Source organism: Cricetulus griseus, chromosome 4, assembly GCF_003668045.3.
Source record: "Cricetulus griseus strain 17A/GY chromosome 4, alternate assembly CriGri-PICRH-1.0, whole genome shotgun sequence".
Lineage (NCBI taxonomy): Eukaryota > Metazoa > Chordata > Mammalia > Rodentia > Cricetidae > Cricetulus > Cricetulus griseus.
In genome coordinates, this window is record NC_048597.1 from 215,603,291 (window position 1) to 215,626,501 (window position 23,211).

The 23,211-nt window shown below is 50.5% G+C and overlaps 1 protein-coding gene across 6 annotated transcripts in view; it reads left to right on the forward strand.

The window, feature by feature from the left end:
* Window positions 1–23,211, forward strand: part of Cacna2d2 (calcium voltage-gated channel auxiliary subunit alpha2delta 2) — a 133,226-nt gene that overhangs the window by 24,396 nt on the left and 85,619 nt on the right. For all 6 annotated transcript variants that reach the window (XM_035443932.1, XM_035443935.1, XM_027414454.2 and 3 more), the window contains exon 2: window positions 2,204–2,285. In XM_035443932.1, coding sequence (XP_035299823.1) covers window positions 2,204–2,285 — 82 coding nt within the window. The remainder of the gene's footprint in view (window positions 1–2,203; window positions 2,286–23,211) is intronic.

Genomic DNA, 23,211 nt, shown 5'->3' on the forward strand with positions numbered 1-23,211 from the left:
TCCTGTCTCCTCCACCTTATATTCCTCTCTTTGCTCAGCCATATCACTCCTGTGTCCACCTCCCTAGTGCTGGGATTAAAGGCAGGTGACCCCAAGTGCTGAGATCATCTTTGTGTGTGCTCTGTTTTTCTTTTAGACTGGATCAATTTCGTGTAGCGTAGTGTGGCCTTGAACTAACAGAGATCTGCCTGCTTCTGTCTCGTGAGTCCTGGGATTAAAGGTGTGTGCCACCACTGCCTGACTCTATGGCTGTGGTTAGCTTTGGATTTTGATCTCCAGTGGCTTTATTAAGTCATAACTAATATCACTACAGATTTCAAGCACTAAAGGTGATTGCTGAGTTGGAAAGAGATGCCCATGGTGACTCTTGTGTCTGTTCTTGTGATTCTAGCAAACTTCTGCAGTAAGTCCTGTGTGCTCCCTTTTTGGAAGAATATCCTTAGATAGGTCACTAAACCTTTTTTTTTAAACCCTCAACTTCCTCATCTATAATTTGGGGACTTTGTTTGCCTCTGAAGATTGAAGCCAGAGAGCACATGGCATGCTGGTACTGGACTTAGCACATGGTGGGTGCCCTTCTGTATCTCCACGCAGGAAAGATTATGATTGGTATCTTGTCCCCTAAGCCAATGAATGGCTGATGTCAGGTTTAGAGTTCGGGCAGAGTTAATAGATGTCTTTGAAGATCGGGTCCTTGACTCTACCCATTCTATCTAGATACAGGACTGTGTGAGACTCTCTCCATTTTTAGCCCCCAAGGCTCAGTAGTTGCAGGATCACAAAAGAGGCACCTGCTACATTGTCCTTGTGCCATCAGGGCCAGAGCATGCTGGTGGATGGAGTCAGGCAGAGAGCTGCAGCTTTCCTTCTGCAGGCTGGCCACTGAAGCTTACAGCCTGGCCTCTACCCAGGCGCGAGGTTAGACTTTGCTCCATGGTGGGGAACAGAGCTGGGGAGTCAGGCTATGGCTCAGCCCACAACAAGCTGAAGCTAATACCGCTTTCTTTTGATGTTGATTTTTTTTCCATCACGGTCCTGACATTCAGCTTGGCAAATTGCAATTAGTGATCTGCCCGCCTCCTGCTCTGAGTTCCCATGCCAACCGACCCGGGCACACACAATGGCATGAGCCCAACCCCCCCCAGCACAGGCCCGGGGAAGAATGTGGGACAAGGAGCCAGAAGAGAAAGAGTCCTGGCCCTAAGTGACACTAGGGGATGTTGTTGGCCCTGAGAAGGTTGTTGGGGACAGTTGTAACTTTCCTGACATCTCTCTACTCCATTGTGCTCTGTGAGTCCATGGCTTCTTTACGTCTCTGTGGTGGGTCCCTCGTGGGCCCTCTTGGAAGAGCCTTTTCTACAGCATGCTAAAATGGATGTGGGGCTGAGAATACAGGGTCATATGGGCACCTGGGCATCTTGTCCACGCACAGAGATCCCTCCGTTGCATCCTTGGCTCACCTATTCTTACGTTTCCTTATGCCATTCTAAGAGATGGCCCCAAATTATCTCAGAGGAAGCTGAGAGAGACAGAGATGGTTTTAAATGATCAGATGGTGGTACCGCATACAGACGGCCTGTTTAAGCTTGCAGTTCAGGGGCTTGCCAGACCTCCAGAAAGGAGCTGCATGGTCTGTACTGGAGCTCTGACTGGGTCTCTGATGAGCATCTCCTACAGGAAACTAGGAAAGCAAGGGCCATCTGAGTTGGAAGCTCTCTGTGTCTTCTGCTCAGATGAGGCCCAGGGAAATGAGTACCTCAACTTCCTGTTTACATGCTGGGTCGGAGGTGGCAGCAGTGTCCCCTCCTTTTCCTCAAACTTCACCTAGCTTCCTCATGTCTCCATCTTCCCTGGTGTCCGGAAGTCCCCATGCTCAGAACAGCAGCATCAAGGACTGGTCTTTATAGTGAACAATTAGTCTCCCTGCAGGCTTCTTCCAAACTGCTGAACTCCCTCAGTGCGTCCACAATACCCTTTCCTCTCCTCCCTGGCTGCCCGTCAGTGTGAGGAAAGCCTATGCCACCAGGCCAGACATCAAAGGGAAAAAACCACAGGCTCCCTCTTCTCCTTCTGTCTGCTCCTTCTCTGGTGAAAATTGGGTTGAGGGAGTAGCTGCCCTGGTTCCCCTGGGTGGCCAGGAATGGGTTGTTGCAGCTGCAGCTCCAGCAAGCCCTCCTGACATCTCTTTCTCCTCTGGATGCAGGATGCAGCACTGGGCCCGGCGCCTGGAACAGGAGATTGATGGTGTGATGCGGATTTTTGGAGGCGTGCAGCAGCTCCGAGAGGTAAGCTGGTGTAGTTGCTCTCCTGCAGGGACCTGCTTCCCAGACAGAATGAAAAAAAATGAGGGAGAAATGAGGGCGTGAAGAGGCAGTGACATCGTTGAAGTCCTGGCTTAGTGAGCTACTACTAGATCTCAAGTAGTGACTCCATGGGGTCTCAGTCTGACCTTCTCCAGGTGCCTGTTGGGACAATGGCCCATTCTGACGAAACTTGTGCTTAGAAGGGTGTTGAGACTTGGCAGTTTTCAAGGTTGGTGAGCTCTGTATTTGAGGCAGTGCCTTGGGTGGGAAGCCAGGCCCTTGAGGGACCATAGCTACAGGGTGTGCAGAAGCCCAAGAGTCTCATCAGCAAGTAAATAGGATGGCCAAGCAAAGCAAGACCCAGAGAAGAGGGCGGGAGGCCCGTATTCGGGGCACCATAGTCTGTATGAAGTGGCAAGCCTATGTTAAGTGTCAGAATGAGGGATCAAGGTGCGGGAGGGGGTGATTGATTAGGCGCCAGCGACCACATTCATCCTGGGAGATTATGTTAATGTTTGAAATAGTGATGTGAAGAGCCGGCCATCCGTCACCCCCAGAAGGCTGCAAAATGTGCTGCTGTCAGGCTACAGGCTTGAGCACTTTATGTGGAAGCTCAGAGAGGCTCAGAGAGCAGAGCTCTTACCGTAATGGGTGTGAGGATCTAATAGGAGGGCGTCTCTTCACTGGGGTCTGAAAGAGAAGTCCTTGCCAGAATCAAGCAGAGTAGTAATGGGGACCTCCTCCCCATAGTTGTCCTGGGAACAGCAGAGAAGACAGCTACTATTGGGGGTTGAGTCTAGGCCTAGGGCTCAGCAGTTATTGTTTCTGTCATCGTTCTTGGCCAGTGCCAGGGTCAGGAGATGAACCTCTGGAGTAGGCAGGGAATGTGGGAATCATCCTCAGCCCCTTTCCAGGCTTAGCTAATTCAGAGTGAGTATATTTACATTGCTTATGTATGCTTATGGCACAGCATACTTGGCCAAGATGTGTCAATGGGGGAGGGCACATAAGTGATGCTAACAGAGGTAGCTAATTAGTGAGGAGGGGTGTCCAGGTCTAAAGGTCTGAGCTGCCAGCTTTCTCAGCATTCCTTCTGAGATCACCCAGGCCTCTACCTCCCTTTCCGGGTGCTGGCCTTGAACTGCAGTAGCCCCCATCCTACTCTTCCTGTGAACTCTCAATGACTCAGCTGCACTTGGAAGCAGCCAGAGCTTCCAGAGAAAGCACTGTAGGAAAAGCTGTTCCGGAACAGGAGTCAATTTAAGCTCAGGAATAGCATTCCGCACTAACCAGGCTCTAAGTGGGCACTGCCAAGTGCAACCGTGTAGGTTAACGGAGGAATGGTAGGTCCCTGGAATTTGTGGAACACGCTTTCCCAAGTTCCTTATGTGTGTGTCTAATGCCAGTTAAGAGCCCTCCAGGATTTCGTATTAATGAGCAACTCAGAACATTTGTCTATGAAAAAATACTATACACTCCAGGCATGAGATGTGGACTTGTCTGGACTAGTGAGCTTCCTGGGTGGTGAGGGCAGACGTGGGATCTGACAGCAGACCTGTCATATGCACCTTGGGGAGAACTGGATCCCTCTGATCATCCTTCTTCACTGGGGAGTTTGCCTGGAAGATGGGGTAGTAAGGTGGCAATGGACAAGCCAGTGATACCCACCCCACACCTCCCCACCCCACCCCACCCCCCGTCCAGAAATCATTACAGTTTTCTTCATTACAGTTTTCTTACAGTTCCTCTCCCTTTGGATGGAGTGTGGGTAATTCCAGGTCCTTTCACCAGTGAGCATATCTTCCCTAACTGTTATGGGCTGGGCAGTGAACAAGCTACCATAGCTGGCCTGCAGCAGAGCTGGGGTTCCTGCCTCCTGCTCCAGCCCAGCCTCTGGCTGGTTTTCTCCTCCTGGGTGCATGGAGGATACTTGCATCTCTGGGAACCTGGGCAGGACTGTGTTTGGTATGGCAGGTGAGCAAAGAAGTGCTGACCCGGCGTCCCTTTTCTTGGCAGCCCCTCCGCTGCCCACGGCTGCCAGCTCTCAGTGGCTCTGTCCTGCTCCAGTTTTTCTCACCTGCTTCCTCAGCCTCTTCCTGATGACAGCTCTGGGACTGCTTCTTGGCACAGCATACTTGGCCAAGATGTGTCAGTGGGGGAAGGGACAGGTGTACAGCTCTAGCAGAAGAGAGCACCCCTGTGGGTGCTGGAATGACCTAACCGGTGGCCTCCTCACCAGCTCCATAGTTCACACCTTTCCCCTTCTTCCAACGCATTGCAAGGGCTGGTGTGCTTGTGTTTGTTCCGACGGGTCAGGAGGATGGCTGGTGCAGAGACGTGACCCAGCTACCGATGCTATCACTGGCCCTCTCACTAGTGCTGCCAAGCTGACAGCCCAAGCCCCCACTGGGGCAGCCAGCCCTCCTCAGGCTTCGGAGCTAATTCTGAGCTTCCCAGCCCCCCTCCCCGCCCCACCACTGTGGTGATCAGAGCCTCCTCCATGGCTCCACTCCTTGCCTGCCCTGCTCCTGGAGGCTTCCCCACCCCCAGTAGCTTGGAGCCTCAAGGGCTGGCAGCTGCAAGAGAGCAGAAACTGCAGACAGTGGCATTTGAGAGAGTTTTCCTTGCCTTGGCATTTTCCTCCTCCCGACCTTACCACAACCCCATGGGGGCATGGCTGGGGGCAGAATGTGGCCCATTTTTTTGGTTAGAAACCATGGCATACCATAGGAAGCTGCCTATGAAGACCCTGTCACATTCCCTCGTCTGACCCTAGGCCAGCACCTAGTCTGCTGCTAGCCTATCATCTCTTCCTTAATTTAGCCAGACAGCCCCGAGCTACACTTTCTTGAGCACTATAGCCCCACTCAGGCCCTTGCCAATCATGCCTTGTACAGTCCACGAAAGTGTGAGCCCTAAGCAGTCTGTGCCCTCCACAGCCCATGGGACTAAGAGAAGTCTCCTGAGCCCCTTCTCCACCCTCCCCCATCAGCACCATATTGTCCCCATCCTAGGGGGAGAGGAGAGAACATATGCTTGGGCTCAGAGCTCATTTGCATAATGAGGGTATCAGGATGAATAATTCATCGGTTGCTTGGGGGGTGCAAGAGGAGGATGAGGAGAAAGGCAGGTCTTTCCTCTTTGAAGCCTAGGTCAGGGACATTCATTCCCACTTCTGAATGGATGTCTAGGGTACAAGGAGAACAGCTCTGGGGACCTTGTGAAAAGCAAAGCAGGAGAGACTGTCCTCAGGCTTGGGACTGTCATCAGGTATACCAGGCCTCAGATAGGTTTCTGACCTGGTGAGATACTCACATACAGGGGAAAAGACCTTCTGCCTGGGCTAAGAGTGAGGGGGAACTTGACAGAGATGGCATGGAGCAGGCACCTGAGATGGCCATGTCTGGGACCACAGCATCTCCTCTGGAAATGTGCCCCTCATGTCAAACTCCACGTACCTCATTTGCTGATCAGGGTAGAAATGCCAACTACCCTGTCTATAACCCCCATGCCTTCTTCTGCACGGTGATCTTAGCCAAGCTACGTGCTGCTGGTTATCCCCACAGACTTATGAAGGAGGGAAACCCAAGGTCCTGGTCAGTCATTTCCAACAGCCAGTCCTGGAGCTCAGACAGGCCAGCCATAAGTGCTGGAGAGCAAGTGTCAGGACAAAGGAACCAGCGCAGTCAGCACCTCCCCAAACCAGTCCACAAGGAGCAGGACCTCAGGTTCGGAATTCCCCAGTCTCAGTCTCCTGCTGGGTCCGCCCAACTGACATCCTCCAGTCAGGGTGATTCGGGCCCATGGTATCTGTGGCTCCTTGACCTCTTATGAGGACCAAAAATAGTACTTCTAAACCAGTGCCAATGTCACAGTCCTGTTCTGTCTTGTCCACCCCTGGCTATGCCTCCTGCTCGTCATCTCAGCGCTCCCAAGAATGTGTAATTAATATTTGCAGACTGCCACATCTGGAGCTGGCTATCAGCTTGGGCCAAAGTCTGGAAACTTCTAGAGTCCTCTGTAGGTGCCTTTGAGAAATGACTCTCTGAGTGCCCCCACACCTCCTCCCCAGCTGGCACCCCTGCAAACTCGCACACTGGCTTTAGTATTTGCTGGTGTTTCCATTTGAGGAGAGTTTGTGCTGGGCATCCAAGGCAAGATTAGCAGTGCCCTGAAAGTGGCATGGAGCCCCAGAAACATAGAGGGGTGGGAGCAGAAGAAGAAGAAAAAAACTTGGGTGAGAGGAAGTGCCATGGGCTTGAAGCGATTCCAGAAAGGCCAGGCAAAGGCAGAGGTTGTGACCCGTGGCCCACACACTGACTTGTGTGTGCCTTTGAAAGGCAGGCAGCAAGCAGCTCCTTAGGGTATGCAGTGCACTGAGAGTCTGCTGGGGGGTGATGAGGGAACCCCAGCAGTTTTCTCCCAGATCCTCACTGGCTTACCACCGCCCCCACACACCTCAGAACCATCTTCTTAGTGGCTCTGCTTATCAGGCAGGCCCCACCCCTTCACCCAGCCGCTTGCTCCCTGTTGGGGCCCAGTGGCACCCTCCTCTCTCCTGGTGCAGATGATGGTGATGTGGGTTGTAGTGGAGGGGTGATAAAGGACTCGGGTGTGAAATATGCCGCTGGGTAGGGATTGCTGTCGCTTGCCTCCCTAAAAACCCACATATATTATTCTTTAATGGAAAGTTAATTGTCTTATTATTCCCTCCATATGGTCCTCTTGCTCGGCACCCAGCGGGGATGCATGGGGCTGAGGGGGGGCTCCTGGGAGGGCTCTGAAACGTGATGAGGCCGCTGCTTGAGCGTAATTGGTTACAGAGAGGCGGGTGCATCAGAGCCTGGCCAAACCCTGTCTGGACTCCCTTTTTGTACCCTGTCCTCAGCCTAGCCTACTCCCTATCTCCTCCTTTCCCTTTCCTATCTTGTGTGGCACCCCGCACCCCGCACCCCGCCCCGCACACACCATGAAGTCTGGAGTGTGCTCTCCTGAGTGGGGATCTGCAGTGTTGGATGGAAAGCAGCTGCCACCCTGCTGCTCCACCCTGAGACGCACACTCTCCAATGAGGCTTAATGGGAAATTTTTTCCCATTTTTTTAAGAGTTTTTCTATAAGCTGTTTCATCTATGGGCCAGCCGGGCTAAGGTCTACCTCCTTTTCACACAGCACATCCAAAAGGGCAGGCAGAAGGTGGCTGCCCCAGGACACCTTCCCTAGGTAGGACTTCTGTCTATCCCTGCTTCAAGCACCAACAGCCTGAGTACCCCCAACCCTGACAGCTCCTCCAAGTCTGTTGAGGCTGGACTGGCACTAGAGCCTGCCTCAGCTCCTCCCTCTGCCCCAGCCCTCCCCTCTTCCTTCTGTCCGGGAGCGTGAGAGTGTTGTGTCAAAACAGCCCTAGCAGATGGGAGATACAGTGATAGGAAAACCCAGAAGGGGCCTAGGCACAAACACACGCCTGCCCTTCACCTCTGGAGTCTCAGTAAGAAACAGCTCAGGCAGGGGTGCTTCCTGGATGGCTTCTAGGATTCTGAACATCTCCTCAGGAAGATGCTGCCAAGGTTTCTGGGTAGTCCATAGACACAGAGGGGTCTAGAAGAATATCCTTAGATGGGACCAGTCAGTGATACAAGCATAGGGAGAGGGGCTTCTGGCTTCTAGCTTTTGACAAGACGCCACTGTGGGGCACATCTGAGGTCATCTCCAGGGCATGAGGAATAGCTTGGAGTTGGATGGACATTTTTGGTGGTCTGTGTCTTCTGAAGACAAAGCTTGCCCTGGCTCACACTGAGGCAGAGCTGGGGTTGACCCTAGAGCTTGTGCCTTGAGCAGCGATTGAAGGATAATGTGGGTGGGAATGACAGACAGGGCTGGACTTTTACTGTGGGACCTGGGGCATGCCCTCCTGCCTGTTTGAGCTTCTACCCCCTGTTTGTGATATGGAGATCCAAGCAGTTCTGTCTTCGTGGGAGATGGAGGAGCCTCGGGGGAGCAGAAAGAAGCAAAGGTGCTGGTTACAGAGAGGCGTGTGCATCAGAGCCTTTCTGCCAGAAAAAGAGGCCCTGTAAGCGTGGGGTGTCTTCATTCCTTCATATCTCCAGAACAAATTGATTGCAGTTCCAAGGGTTGGTCACAGATTTTTTAAAAATTCAGATATCAGGATGTCTTCTCTGCTTAGCTCAACCCAGGATTTTGAAAATTGGTTTTCTCATCCCGGCTGATCATGACATATTTTGGAGACATTTTACTGAGAAAGGCATAAAGGCCACCAAGCTTGGGCAGGGCTGGAATAAATAGCATCTGTGATCAAATGAAGGATAGTGGTTGTCCTGGCCAGAAGTCCAGGGAACCAGATGCGAGACACCCTGGGGAGGAGATGCCAGAGGTTAAGGGGAGGGACCTTTACATCCCAGAAGGCTCAGACTTGATTTATCCGGTTAGCAAACAAGTCATTTGCTTGTCTCCCATGCCCTTTAAGAAGAGCAAAGAGTGGCCGGGCGGGCGGTGGTGACACAGGCTTTTAATCTCAGCATTGGGAGGCAGAGGGAGGTGGATCTCAGTGAGTTCGAAGCCAGCCTGGTCCACAGAGCAAGTTCCAGGACAGCCAGGACTGTTACACAGAGAACCCCTGTCTTAAAAAACAAAAACAGTGAAGAGCATAGACTAGGGGGACAGTACAAAGCCACCAAGCCCTGAGCTATTTCCAGGTATTGGCCCCAGGAAGGGGGAGGTTGGTAAGCCAGGCCACAGCTGAAATCTTTGGCTAGAAGCTCCAGGGATCTCAGGGGTCTTCTGACCGGGGTTCCTTGACTTAAGTAAGGGGCATTGTTGGAGGGCATGAGCAAAACCTTTCCAGGTGGACAACACTTCCCTGAAGTGAAGGCCCCTCAGTTCTATTGTCTCAGGAATTTTAGAGACGCCTATCCAATAAAGAATGCCTATCCATAAAGCAAGACACCTCTCAATGCACACATTCAGGGAAAGATTGTTCTAGTGGATACATGGGCTCTCTTCTGAGGTCCCCAGAGATGCTGGCTTTGGGGTAGGACAACAGAATTCAGCTTCTATGATGACCCAGCCCTTTTTTCTTATGGAAGTAGCTGGGGCCTCTGTTCTCCTCCCCAGCATCCACACCCAGCTCTGAAGAGAGATGGGGCTGCTGGGTCCAGAGCCAGGGGCTGGTCTTGATGATCCAGGGTGGGAGATGGGGGATGGGATAGAAAGCCTAGTGGGTTTCCATCTTGGGCCATGGGGGACAGTTGACCCAATCTGTATTCTTCCCTATTCCCGTTCTTATCCGTTGCTGGATCAGTGGCAGCCATGGGGACACTTGACTCAGATTCATGGAGCCCCAAGCACTTGGCAGAGGCAGAGAAGTAATTGGTTTTGACAAACCACAGCCGGCCCCAGGGGCAGCACAGGGAGCATTTCCCACTACCAGGCCAAAAATGGAGATGTCCTCTCCCTACCTTTCCTGAGTACAGCTGTCCTCTGTATGTATAGAAATGCCGTGTTTGGAGAAAGTTACAGAGCCACAGCCTTGGTCTTCCCTACACCTTTCTCCTAGTCTTGAGACCTGGTGATTCTGAAGGCTAGCTGACCTGTTCTACATAGGGGAGGAGACTGAAGTAGCGGGATCCTGAGTAGACTCCTAAGGCCCTGTCCTTGACTGGATATCCACATGGCTGGCACTTAGGCTTGGGTGCCTAACCTGAGAGTACACAGCAGGATCAGAAACAGGCTGTGCATACACATGGCTGTATGTTGTGCATGTGGACGCTGCATGGCTGTGACAACAGATGATCAGCTAGTGACTACTCTGTGATGGATAAGCAAAGGTGGACATCTAAAGATTAAGACGGAGGCATTGAGGCTCTGACTGTCACACAAGGCCTTGGGCACCATCTACCCCAGCACGAGAGAAGTGAAGTCAGGGCTAGCTGCCGTGGGAGACATAAGTCTGTATGGGCTACCAGAATACAGTCTATGTACAGGATCCCCTGATTGCTTTCTATGAGGAAATAGAGGACACAGGCTGGGGAGAGATGCTCTGGAGAAGAACCGGCTGCACAGATATGCTGGCACCTAGCTGAAGCTAGGAAGTATGGGTCATTCTGGGGTGATGCAAAATCTTAGCTAAGATGGAAGCTCTAATAGAGGTAGCAGAGCCTTTGGGCCTCCCAGCTGCCCTCTCCTCACTGGACTTCCTCCAAATCCACTTGCTACCCTTCCTCATTCACCCTCTCCACTTCTCCGCTGATTTAAACCAAGAGCACAGCTCTCCTCTTCCAGGAACACTCTAGGCCAGTGCCAAGGCCTTCGGTGTGGAAGGCCTCCCACTCCCATCAGCTTTGCATCCGTGCTGTACACATAGGCTGCCAGGAATCTCTGGGAGGTCCGATATTGTGATTTCATCATATGGAGTACAGAAACCATGGCGAGAGGGCAGGGTTATACCCAGGCCAGAATCCACCTGAACAGCTAGGAAGGCCATTAGTCCTGATGACTCACGGAGAGACAGTGCCTTCCTGCTGAGACTGGTATGAAATGGCACCTGGCTGACCATTGTGTGTGGCAGAGAGGATAAAGTATGCATGACGCTGAGCCGGAGTGTGAGCGTGCATATGTGTTCATACTCAAGAGACACCTGTGCCTGAGTGCCACGAGGGAGGCGTGAACAAATGAGGGTTTGTGTGTTCATAGGAGGGAGTGCTCATGCCTGCCTGTGTTCCACGTGACAAGTGTGATCAGGCAAGAGGGCACATATGGCTCTGTGTGTGGTTCTGAGAGCTGCCTGTGGAAGTGTGTGCAGGCATACACAGGGCAGGGTGGGGCTGGAGGAGGCAGATGCCAAGAGTTCTGTCACCTAAGCAGGTGAGAACTACTTAACTGGTTCATTATCCAAGCTGAGAAGTCTCAGTTGTGGATGAGGAACACACATTACACACATGCTTTCCCCAGGTAGTTCTTGGATAGTGAGTGCAGCTCGCTGCAATGGGACAAGATGGCATCAGTTGTGTGTCTATGCTAAGGATGAAATGACCCCACAGTGGAGATCGTGGACCTGGTACAGGGGAGTTCTTGATCTTACTGCTGCACAAAGGCTGGACCCTAAAGCCACCTAGGACCCAGTCCCCATAGAGCAGTGGCTGGTCAGAGGGCACAGGTTCTGTGCCTCTGGATGTGTGCAGGGAGCACTTCTTCAGTCTGCAAGCGTCGCTGGGCTCTTCTTCAGGCAGCTCTAGTAGCCCGTAATGCTTTCCCTGCATCACCTGTGTCGATGCCTATGCTACCCTGTCCCTGCAGAATGAGGGCCCTCACATTTCCCCGTAACCATAGCCTCACACTCCTATTCGATGCATCACTGTGGTTGTGGATGCCCTGCTCTGCACAGCTCCTGAGACACTGATGAGCTCTGCACCAGAGTCTTAGAATCCGGGCTCAATGCTAACTCCAACCCTCACTCCTCAAAGACCCCCAGCCCCACCCCAATACTCGACTGCATCATTGCGCAGTCAGACTGGGTAGCTGGGTCAAGAGGCAGCCACTTGCCTCTTGATCAGGTGTTGACGGAAGAGCTTTCATTATACTCCATCTACAGGCGTGGAATAAATTGGTGTGCAGTGAATTTATTCTTTTTAAAGAGGGACTTTACCACTGGGGAAAACTTTTAAAAGGAACATTTATATAAAAAGCAATTACCATGCCAGTAATTTTTATGTATTCTCCCCCTTCCATCGTTGCCTTTGTGTTTGAACGTGACTGCCTCCTGGGCAGCTGCAGCCTGGCTCCATGGCAGCCAAGCTAAAGCTTCCTGCCTATAGGAGCGGCCTCTTCCAGGAAGGATCAGCATGCAGGGCCTGGGCCCAGCAGGGGTGTGGACTCCAGGAGCATGGCTGGGTGGATTTGTGTTCCAAACTTGAGGACTTGGAAATTTCCTCCAGTAGGCAGCTTTGTCCTGAGGTCGCTCTGGTCCCTGTCTCAGGCCGGGAACGTCCTTTCTACACTCCTCTTGGCAGCTGCGGAGCACTTAAAGGCCCGGCTTCCCAGCAGCATTACAGGCCAGCTCCATGAGGGAGCGGGTAACGGTGTGGGAGCAGGTAGTTCCCCTCCCTAGGAGCCACTAAGGGAGCCACTAACGGGCACCCTGCTTCCCCAGCCATTATTGTGCTCACATTCCATGCATTATGTAAATTGTCTCCATCGCTAAGTGGTGGAGGAGCCACTCAAGGAGAAGGAGGCAGGAGGCAGTGAGGTCTGGAGCCTACTTCGGGGGGCGGGGGGGGGGGGGTGTGGACAGGAGACTGGACCCTGAAAACTCAGTACTCTGCATCAAGGAGGGTCTGGCAGCTTCTATGTCTGATTAGGACCCCTGGGAGCCTGCCCAATGTTTACACCTCCGACCACAGCTTTTTGGAGGACAGATTGGGAGTTCCCAGGAAGTTGAATGAGCTGCCTCATTAGATGGGACCTCCCACCTCAGACGAGCTTCCTGGGTAGGACATTATCCTCACATCCACAGAAACCCAGGGTGGAGCCATGAAAGGTCCCGGGTTGGGATGATAGCTCAGTGAGTGAAGACAAGCATGAAGAGTAAAGTTTGAATTCTCAGAGCCCACACAAAGCCTGGTGCACTAGCTTGGTGCCCTTGGTGATCTCAGTGAGATTGAATACAGAAATAGGAGACTCTTGGGAGATCACTGGCCAGCTAGCCTGGCATACCCAGCAATAAAGGACTGAGATTATGGTTTGAACAAGATGAAAAGTGAGGACTGATGCGTGGGGTTGTCCACACATATGTCACAGCAAAAATACACTTGCACTCTTACACGTGAATGAACATACACATAATAATAACCAATTATTTATTTGTTTGTTTTTCAAGACAGGGTTTCTCTGTGCAGCTTTGGAGCCTGTCCTGGAACTCAGTCTGTAGACCAGGCTGGCCTCGAACTCACAGAGATCCACCTGTCTCTGCCTCCTGAGTGCTGGGATTAAAGGCATGCTCCATCACTGCCCCACTATCAATTAATTTTCTAAGAGGTCATATCTGGCCAAGGAGCTGACTTGGGGAGCTCTTACAACCTTAACCCCTTATGAAGTACCAGTGAACATGTGATGGGTAAAAGTTACTATTTGGGGCAATGCCAACATCCTGGAGTACCAGCAGTTATGGAGGGTCCTTGGAGGGGCTGTTGGTGCTACCAAAGCCATATGAGGGCATGCAAGTCCCCAGGCCTTTATAAAGGCTAGGATGTGATGGCGCTCTAGAGTAGCTGGCCTCAAGACCTGTTGTCTTTCCTTTGACAAGCATGGTTTTCTGCGAGAACTGAGCCCACCCAGAGGGTTTGGGTCCAGCACATCACTATCTGAAGAACAGGTGCTCTGAGTTTTCCAAACTGCTCATCTGAGCCCGCACTTGACCTGAGGCTTAACAGTACAGACCACATACTGGTCTCCTGTCCCAGGACCTGGGCTCCACTCTATCCCCTTAATAAGAGGCCATGGAGTTGAAGAATGGTGAGTTTGTGCATTCCCTATTCATTATGCCAAGTTTGTATTACACAAAGGCCATGAGTGTTGACAAACCGACAGTCCATTCAGTCCCGTTTTCCAGACAACCATTCTCAATCCCAAACCCTTCCCAGGCAGGACTGCTTATGAGTCCATATGAGATAGGCCCCTTGACTTTGGTATAAGCTACAACAATTGTGAAAGACACAGTGTCTCCAGCCTTCCTTGGCACTGTCCCTTAGGCCCCTGGAATGGATGGAGTTATTTGACAGATAACTCCAGTGGTTGCTTTCCCTTTCTGATTATTTCTCACTTTGGGAAAACGTAGGGAAGGGACCCCAGAACAGAGGTCACAAACACCAAATTGGCCTTTTGGTCATCTATATCTGTGATCAGAGAATTAAAATCTCAAGTTGCCTTCCCTTTCAGACTCACAAGGCACCTGGTGTAAAGTAATGGTCACAGCAGGCAAGCTGTGTAAACCCAGCAGCCCCTCTGCATTTCCAACTCCCCGGAGGATGGCACTTTTCTTCTCCAAGCTCCGTGTCTCAGAATGACATACATACGTGGCATCTGCATGGTTGTTCAGGTTTGGGCATTATCCACAAGGCACCCCACCATAGCAGATAAGAACTTTCCCCATCCCTAGCCCTCCAGTGTCATCGTGTTGGGGTATGGTTGTTAGATTCTAACTCAATGCTGGCCTCGTCCTTACCTGACAAATGCTGTTCAGAACTGTACATCATAGCACACATAATTTTTTAGTTGTTTTCTAAAGATGACAACTGTCAGGGTTTTGTTTGTTAATTTATTTGCCTAGTCTTCTGTGAACCTGTCCTTATTCTGCCTCGGACTCCCACCATTTTACCTGACCCTCCTCTCATTCAAGCTGACATGTCTAGGTTCTATTCACAAGACAAGAAGCTCTTGTCTCAGGCCTTCCAGCTTGCTCCAGTGAAGTCTGGTTGTTCTCCAAGCTTACAATTCTCAACACTCTCAGGGCATTGTCCCTGGAATTTTCTTCACCTCTCTGGGATGTATCATACCCCTCCTCTCCCTTGATTTCTTGATTTTTTTCCCCCTTTGTCTAGCAGAGAATGTTTTAATTTGACTTCCTGAGACAGGTTTGTGAGAACCTGGCTTGTGGCTTACAGGCCTCCTGCCCCTGCATGTCTCACAGGAATCAGAGGCCGGATGGAGTCCAGCTGGAGATCATTTGCCTCTGATGTTTTAAGTTTTAAGTTCCTTCCAGCCTCCCCACGCAGAGTTTGAAAGCATTCAGAGTCCTGACCCATCGTGTATGACCTGTTATGCTCTGTTTCTTTAACCAGAAACAAAAACTCCCCCCTCTGCCCAGTGTTCAAACAATTCCACACTTTCTTAATGGTATTTACTTTCATTCTTAGCTCTCAGTAGACACTGCAAACTCCGTGCTCACAGCCTTCACTATGGGAACTCTGAACTCAGACACCTCCTCCCCACCCAGCTCCCCTCCCTTTCCCCTCCCTCTCCCTTTCCTTTTCCCTCCTTCCTAGTCCTCCTCATCTCTGGTTTTCCAAGTTTGTACTTTTGAGTGGCAATTTCTCGGCTTTGATTTCTAATCTTTCTATCAAGCTTTACATTTTACCACCATATTTTAAGTTTCTAGGATGTCTTTTTGCACCTTTTTAAAAATAACATCTTGTTCTTGTTTCATTGTTGCCACGATGTCTGCTACTTCTCAGTAGTTTCCCTTTTTTTAGAAAACCTTTTTATTTTGGAAAAAAAAAAAGATAGTACAAAAATGTCCCGATCCCTTACCCAGTTTCTTCTAGTTGCCTTGCAGAACCATAGTACAAATGTCAACTAAGAAACTGTGTAGCAGCCAGGCGTTGGTGGCGCATGCCTTTAATCCCAACACTCGGGAGGCAGAGGCAGGCGGATCTCTGTGAGTTGGACGCCAGCCTTGTCTACAAGAGCTAGTTCCAGGACAGCCTCCAAAACCACAGAGAAACACTGTCTTGAAAAAGAAAGAAAGAAACTGTGTAGCACTGCTCCCCAAAGTGAAGACTCGCTGTAAAGTTTTACTAGATTTTGCACTCATGTCCTCTTTCTCTTCCAGGATCAAATTTAAGACAGCCCATTATATTTAGCTGCCATACTTCTTTAATCTCCTCTAGTCTGTAGCAGATTATTTATCTTTGCTCATCCTTACCCCCTTTTTTTTTTAGTTTATTTTTATCTCATGTGCATTGCTGTTTTGCCTTCATGTTTTGCCTGCATGTCTGTGTGAAGGCGTCAGACAGTTGTGAGCTACCATGTGGGTGCTGGGAATTGAACCTGGGTCCTCCAGAAGAAAAGCCAGTGCTCTTAACCACTGAGCCATCTCCCCAGCCCATCCTTCCGTATCTTTTTTTTCCTTCCTTATCTTAACATTTAAAAAATTACATGCATGGAGGTTTGTGTGCAGGTATGTGTGTGCGCTATGCGTGTTCCTGGTGCCTGTGGAGGTCAGAGGAGGACATGGGATCCTCTAGAGCAGGTGTTATGGATGGTTGTGAGCCACCATATGGGTGCTGAGAACTGAATCCGAGTCCTCTGGAAGAATGTTAAGTACTCTTAATCTCTATGCTAGCTCTCTAGCCCCTGTCTTAACAACTTTGTTTTTTGGTTTGGTTTTGTTTTAATGCCAGCCAGCGGGGTGGTGGTGGCACACACATTTTATTCCAGCACTCAGGAGGGAGGCAGATCTCTGTGAGTTTGAGGCCAGCCTGGTCTACAGAGTGAGTCCAAGACAGTCGGGGATACACAGAGAAACCCTCTCTCAACTTCCCCCTCCCCCCCCCAAAATAGTGCCAGCCAAAGCTAGGTGTGGTGACTCATACCTTCAATCCCAACATTTGACAGGCTAATGACAGGCTAAGCAGGAAGATGGAGATTTGGAGACCAACCTAGGCCACAAAGCAAAACCTATCATTGGTTATAACTCAATAATATCATTATCATCTATGAAAAAACATAAAACAAAACAAAAAAAAAGTACTCCTTGGTTGTTTTGTTTAGTGCTCCTCCCCCTAATTTTTTTTCCTGAAGGTTCCTCATTAGTAGACTGAGGGTTTACATTTTTTAAAGAAGAAGATAGATGTATGTCCTTTTCAGTGTGTTGTATCAGGGCTACATGGTGTCGGTATGTCTTGGTGTTGGTGATGTTGGCCTTGGTCACTTGGTTAAGGAAGTATCTGTTTGCTGCCTCCATAGTAAACTCACTGGGGTTTTTCTATTTATAATTTTAAAAACCTTTCTTGGAGGAGATACTTTGAGGCTGTGCAAACATCCCATTTCTCTCAAACTTCTGGCTGTCAGCTTTAGCATCCCATTGCTGAAGCTTGCCTGCAGCGGTTATTACAGGAGCGCTCAAATGGTGCTTTTCTATTTCTCTCATTCCTTCTGCATGTATTAACTGGAATTCTTCTGTAAGGAAGAGCTGTCTCTTTTCCTCTGTTTATTTTTTCAATTATTTATTTCGATGTGGACTCGTGGATGCTCTTTGTAGTCTATAGATATAATTCAGTACTGTTGTTAATAATTTTATTGTGTGAATTGCTGCAGCTCTGGAACTCTCTGGGGTGGCCTCCTGTGCTCTTCGGGTGTGCCTTCATCCTTGCACAAGCCCTTCTGTCACCACAAGAAGCTCAAATCACATCTTGTATTTTTCCTGCCCCACCCCTGAACTCTGAACTAGTCCAAAGAACACAAGTTCTAAATATTGGAGAATATTTAGACATCAAGATCCAGATGCCATGTGTGCTTACAGCTTCTGTGTGTTATTGCTGCCTCTAGGCCCTCTTGTGATCAGGAGTAGGAAGTGTGTGTCTGTCTGTCTGTCTGTGTGTCTGTGTGTCTGTGTGTCTGTGTGTCTGTGTCTGTGCTCATCCCAGGTAAGCACAGCATCTGTAATTATGCCTGTATCTGTCCTTCAATACATTTTCAAATTGTGAAACCACAATGGACTGGCTCCAGTACAGCAACCCTTAGGCTCATTCAATTCTTCTTCCTTTCCTTCTAGAGAATTCTTTCTCCAGCAGCAGGAACCCAGTTCTCATTATGTAAAAGACTCACTTGTTAGTCTAGCCCAGTGTTTACTTTATAGCACATTTTACATATTCTGTGCTAGATTGGTCTCTGGCTCTGAGACGCATGTTCCCCAGCTCCATATTGGGGTTTCCCTCGCTCTGTACATCTTTAAACAGACACAGAAGAAGAGTATGTCAGTGCCATAACCCTAGAGATCCCAGGTCAGTGCACCACCAAGCCGTGTGGGTAGGAGCTCCCGGTGTGGTGACAGGATTTGTGGATTATGATGTCCATTGTGTGATATGTGGTGAAACTATCTTCCTTGGCTGCAGGTCCCCACAAGAGAAGATTCTCCCAGTGTTCCATTTGGGCCTCAGGCTTCCCCAATATTGGGATTCCCCCACTACTGGCAGAAGTGAGGCTTCTAGATCAAAGGAATTAGAGAGGACAAAGAGAGACAAAGGACACTCCCAGAGGCACATTCTGACAACTTGGTTTTCTCCCTGCCTATAGCACCCCTCGATCTGTTTCTCAGGTCTTGTACTTGCAGAGAAAGCATCAGTGGTTGTGGGGAGGGCTTTCCTGAGAGAGCATGTTCTGCCTTGGATGACAGGACATCAGCTGATCCTTGGGATCCCCGGTACCCAACACCTTTGTAACTGTAATCCAGCAAATAAGACTTCCATGGCCGGGAGGCCACTACCCTTTGGGGCAGTTCCCAAAGCCTCAGCTGGTTCTGAGTCATCCAGGACAGGTTCTCTTTTCAGTGCAGCCCCAAGTCTCAGAGCCACGCCCAGTGCCACGCCCTTATCTGAATAGTTCTGCCTTTCTGGGAGCCTTCTCCAGGTACCAACTCCATCTATTGAAGCTTTGCTCACCCTGAGCCTGGACAGTCTTAAGGGAGGTCAGACCAAGTAAAACACTCAAACCAGATGACACACACCCCAACTTCCTCATCTCTAAAAGGGGAGGGGGTTGTCTCAGCCCTTGGGACCAGGATGAGATGGTGAAGGAAGTGGAGTTATTGCAGGCAACAGAACCAAGCTACAAGTGTGTAGAAGCAGTGACAGAGGGATATGGCGCTACAGAGGCAAGGGCTGGAGGTCAGGACGAGACCTGAGAATACAGACAAACTGGAGCACCCAGGACCCAGGGGCACCTGAGAGCAAGGTGGAGGGGTCCAGGAGCTGATGGGAGACATTCCCTCACTCTTTCAGATAGGGCTGGGCAGGCTAGGTGGGGCCATAGGCTAGTCTTGAAAAGCTCAGAGCCAATAGAATGACTTTTTGTAGGCAACTGCTGATTACAAGGAAAGATGCTTAGAAGGAAAAGAGACTTCACTTCCAATTTCTCTGATGGCATTTCCAGAGGCTGGCTGGACCACCTGCCAGAGTCCACTTTATTGCTTTTTGTGCTAGCTTCATTCAGTAAAGGATGGAAGAGGGGACAGAAGGCATTTAAGAACTCTAAAGAGGCAGAGCTGGGTGGCTTGTTTGTTGAGGACCTCTCTCTCTCTCTCTCTCTCTCTCTCTCTCTCTCTCTCTCTCTGTGTGTGTGTGTGTGTGTGTGTGTGTGTGTGTGTGTCACTAGGGATGGAACCCAGAGCCTCATCTGTGCTAGACAAGTACTGTAACACTGAGTGACCACCCCAGCTCAACAGTGGTGTTCTGGGGGAGGTTATCGCGGGGATGTAGCACCGAGATGAGCAGCCAGGCTCTATGCTGACCTCTTCAAGGTAGATTTGGGTATCTGAATTTTCCCTTCCTGTTTTTGCTTTTTTTTTTTCCCTGCAAAACTGGGTGGTGATATAGAGCCCACTGCCATACTCTGTACTCCCGGTTTGGAGTGGTTATCCATAGAGGAAGGGCAGGTGGACAAAGTCAAGCTGGGACGAATGAAGAGGGGCAGATGTAGGCACTGGCCTCGGAAGACAGCAGGGGTCCTGATGAGTCCTGAGCAGGCATGACATTGGAGAATTGTCCCCCTGGGGAATGGAGGTCCAGAGAGGGTTAAGACAGGCTCAGAGTCACACAGCAAGCTGGGGTCAGAACGCTAGATCCAGATTCCATCCCAGGTCAGTGGGTGAAAACGATGAAGTCAATCTGTTGAGCTGGTTGCAGTCGGTAAGACACATCTGTGTGACGGATGCACTCGGCCATGAAGGGAGCTGGCCCATCATGTGAACTTCTCCCCTCCCCCCTGAAAAGAAATAAGCCTTTTCTTGCCCTTTGATTTGTGAGAATCAACCTTTGTGCCTAGCCCTTCCCCTTTGCACACGGCCCTCTCTGTGCCTCAGTTTCTTCACCTGGATAGTAGGTTTAACACTTCATGCCCTGCTTCTCTCCTGGGGTGTCTCCAAATTTAAGCAGCACATAACATGCTGGGCTGGTGTGACAAGAAGAAGCACCGGATGGTGGCTGAGCGACATCGTCCATGGTGATGGTGGGAGGAGGGGATGGACATTGAAACCCTGCCCTCCTGGAATCTGTCAGAAGTTGACAGTGCTTGGCACTGGGGACAGGCTGGGATGGATGGAGCAGAGCATGAAGAGGAGTGGGCCATGCAGGCCCGAGTGTCTGTTTTGCTGATTGCTCCTTTTGCTTTCAAGGAGATTAAACTATTTTTAGTCCGTGCCTACTGCTGGTGAGACGCCGGAGGAAGCCTTTCCATCGCCGAGATTTTCTGGAAGCTGCCAAGTGTGGTCTTCAGCTCAATTCTGGGAGCCTCCCAGAGCGGGTGGGAGGAGTGTCTCCATCTGGGGGCTTTGGGGACAGGCTAAGGTCTTCCCTGAGGTCCTTGCTGCGCTGGCCTTCTCAAACCATGCTGCCTCGGCCTGCATAAAGCAGTAATCTGATGCGCCCGATGTTTGTAACACTGTGTTTAAAAAAAGTAATTTATTTTCTAATTATTCCTTGTCTTGCATAACCGTGCATTGCCAAAGTGTCGCTATTTAAAATATTTATCTCTCCACGCCGCAGGAGCAGCTCTGGAGCGTGGAGGGGGAAGAAATAAAAGTCCGCGTGCCAGTCGCAGGCATATTACTTTGACTCGTCCTGGCGGCTTTGACGTCTCCCTGTAAATACATTTATTTTTCATTAGGACGTTTCTGAGCTTGTGGCCCCCGGAGAGCAGAGTGATTACGCTGTTCATCTGCAAGAGATGCAATAGAGGGTGCTCGCAGAATGAGTTCTGCCGAGAGCATCCTGTGCCTGTCTGTGTTGGAAGGGCCTGGGTATGGGGCTTGGAGTATGTTGAGGCAGACAGTATCCATTTCTGAACTTTATGTGCACTGGGTGAACATGTGGCCAGGGAAACTGAGCTTTGATTTAGTGGGGAAACTGAGAACCAGAGAGGGCCTGCTTTGGAGTAGACTCAACCCCATTGGTAAAATGGGCAGCAGGCCACTGGCCTGACTAGCCCTGCTGCCAAAGCCTGTCTTTACAGCTGGAAAGGGCTTCCAGGTTGGGGTCAGGGAGATCCTGGGTAGCTTCAAAGGGGGCATATGCAGAGCTCAAGCAGAGGACCTGAGGGTACTGCTGGCAGGCTTCCCACGTACAGCTCTCCCAACTCTCTCCCGGTCATCCATCCATGGCTGCAGATCTGAGCCGTCGCGCAGAGGCTGCCCTAAGGGTTTCGAAGGCATCCCTCTTCCCACTGGAGCTCAGTGCTAGTGGGAACTGGGCCTAGCTCCTCCCTCACTAACAAACTCTTTTCCAATTAAAAAAAAAAAATTCTTTTCTTTCTTTTTTTTTAACTCACTGAGTCTAAGAGAGAGTTTTATGCTGAATTTTAAAATACCTTATTTTTTTTCCAGTCTCTAAACTGCTAATCTCCCAGGCTAAGGGATTCTGGGACAAAGGCGAGGCCTAGAAGTGGAAATCTGTAAAATTAGCTTCAGCGGTATTAGTGTTTGCCGTTGAAGATTGAAAAATTGCTTTCCCGGGGCCTGATTGGAGGCTCTGCTCTCCTCAGGGAAGAGTCAGGGACTCTGTACAGACACCGAGAGACAAACCCTGGGAGGCTGTTGTGGGGCCTGTGAGCCAGGCTGCCTTGTGCTGGCCTAGGGAGTGTCTTCTCCCAAGTTGCCCCCAGCAGCTAACAGCTTTTCTTGCTCTCGGTGCACAGCAGGTGCCAAGTTCATGCTCTGGAGTCCAGCTGGGCCCTTTCCTCTTCTCTTCTTGAGACCTCCTGAACACAGTTCCTTCCACACAGTTCCTTCCAGGCCCCCCACCCTAGTTCTCAAACACATGAGGGTGGGAGGAGGGTTCCACAGCCAGGCAGAGGGGCCGGCTCTGGAGCATGTGGGTGCACCCGCCCGTATGGCCCATCAGGCCTCTTGTGTGCTTGATTGCCTCTGATTGGCTGCAGCTGAATTCAGCAAAAGCTATTATTTGCCCTTGATGAGCCAATCAGATGGCCTCATTGGCCATTCAGAGCAGGCACCGGAACCTGGGGGTGGGGGATGGATATGGTACTCAGTAAAGGGGGAGGCTAGGAAACAGATGCAGGACCCAAGCCTGGCTGTGTCCACCACGACCTTCCCACAGGCCACACCTCCCTTCCCTGACTCATCACCCTAAACCAGGGCTCCTTACCCACCCTACCTTCCCTGTTACCTGTCAGCCTTTGTCCTCACAAGTCCCCCTTTCTGCAGCACCTTTCCACGTAGCTCGGCCCGTCCAAACCCAAGACTTGCTCCATAAAATCCGTCCCCATCCCCAAGGTGAGCTAACTCTCCGAAGATGCCCGAGCAGAGCCCCTTGTCAGCCCTCTGGCCTGCTCCACCAGCAATGACAGAAGCCATGGAGACAACAATCAGAAAGATACAGACAGCTAGACCTGGTGGCTCAGGCCTATAATCCCAGTTGCTCAGGAAGCTGAGACAAGAGAATCACAAGTTCAAGACAGCCTGGGCAACTTAGTGAGACTGAGTCTTATAAAGTAAAGAGCAGAGCCCAGTGGGGTGATGCATACCTTTAAAATCCCAGCACCCAGGAGGCAGGGATAGGCAGATCCCTGGGTTCAAAGCCAGCCTAGGCTACAGATTGAGTTCCAGGACAAGCCAGGACTACACAAAGAAACCCTGTCTCAGGGGAGGAGGGAGAGTAAAGAGGGGGCTAAGGTTATATAGCTCAGTGGTTAGACCCTTTGTCTAGCATGCACAAGGCCATAGGTCAAACTTTCAATGTAGAAGAAAACGAATTATCATCATCATCATCATCATCATCATCATCAGGATCTGATAGACTAAGTTCAGTCATCTTTCCTAAGACCACGGGCAGGTGAGTGACATTCTTAGAGTTTCCTTTTCCTTGCCTGTAAAAGAGGCTAATAATCA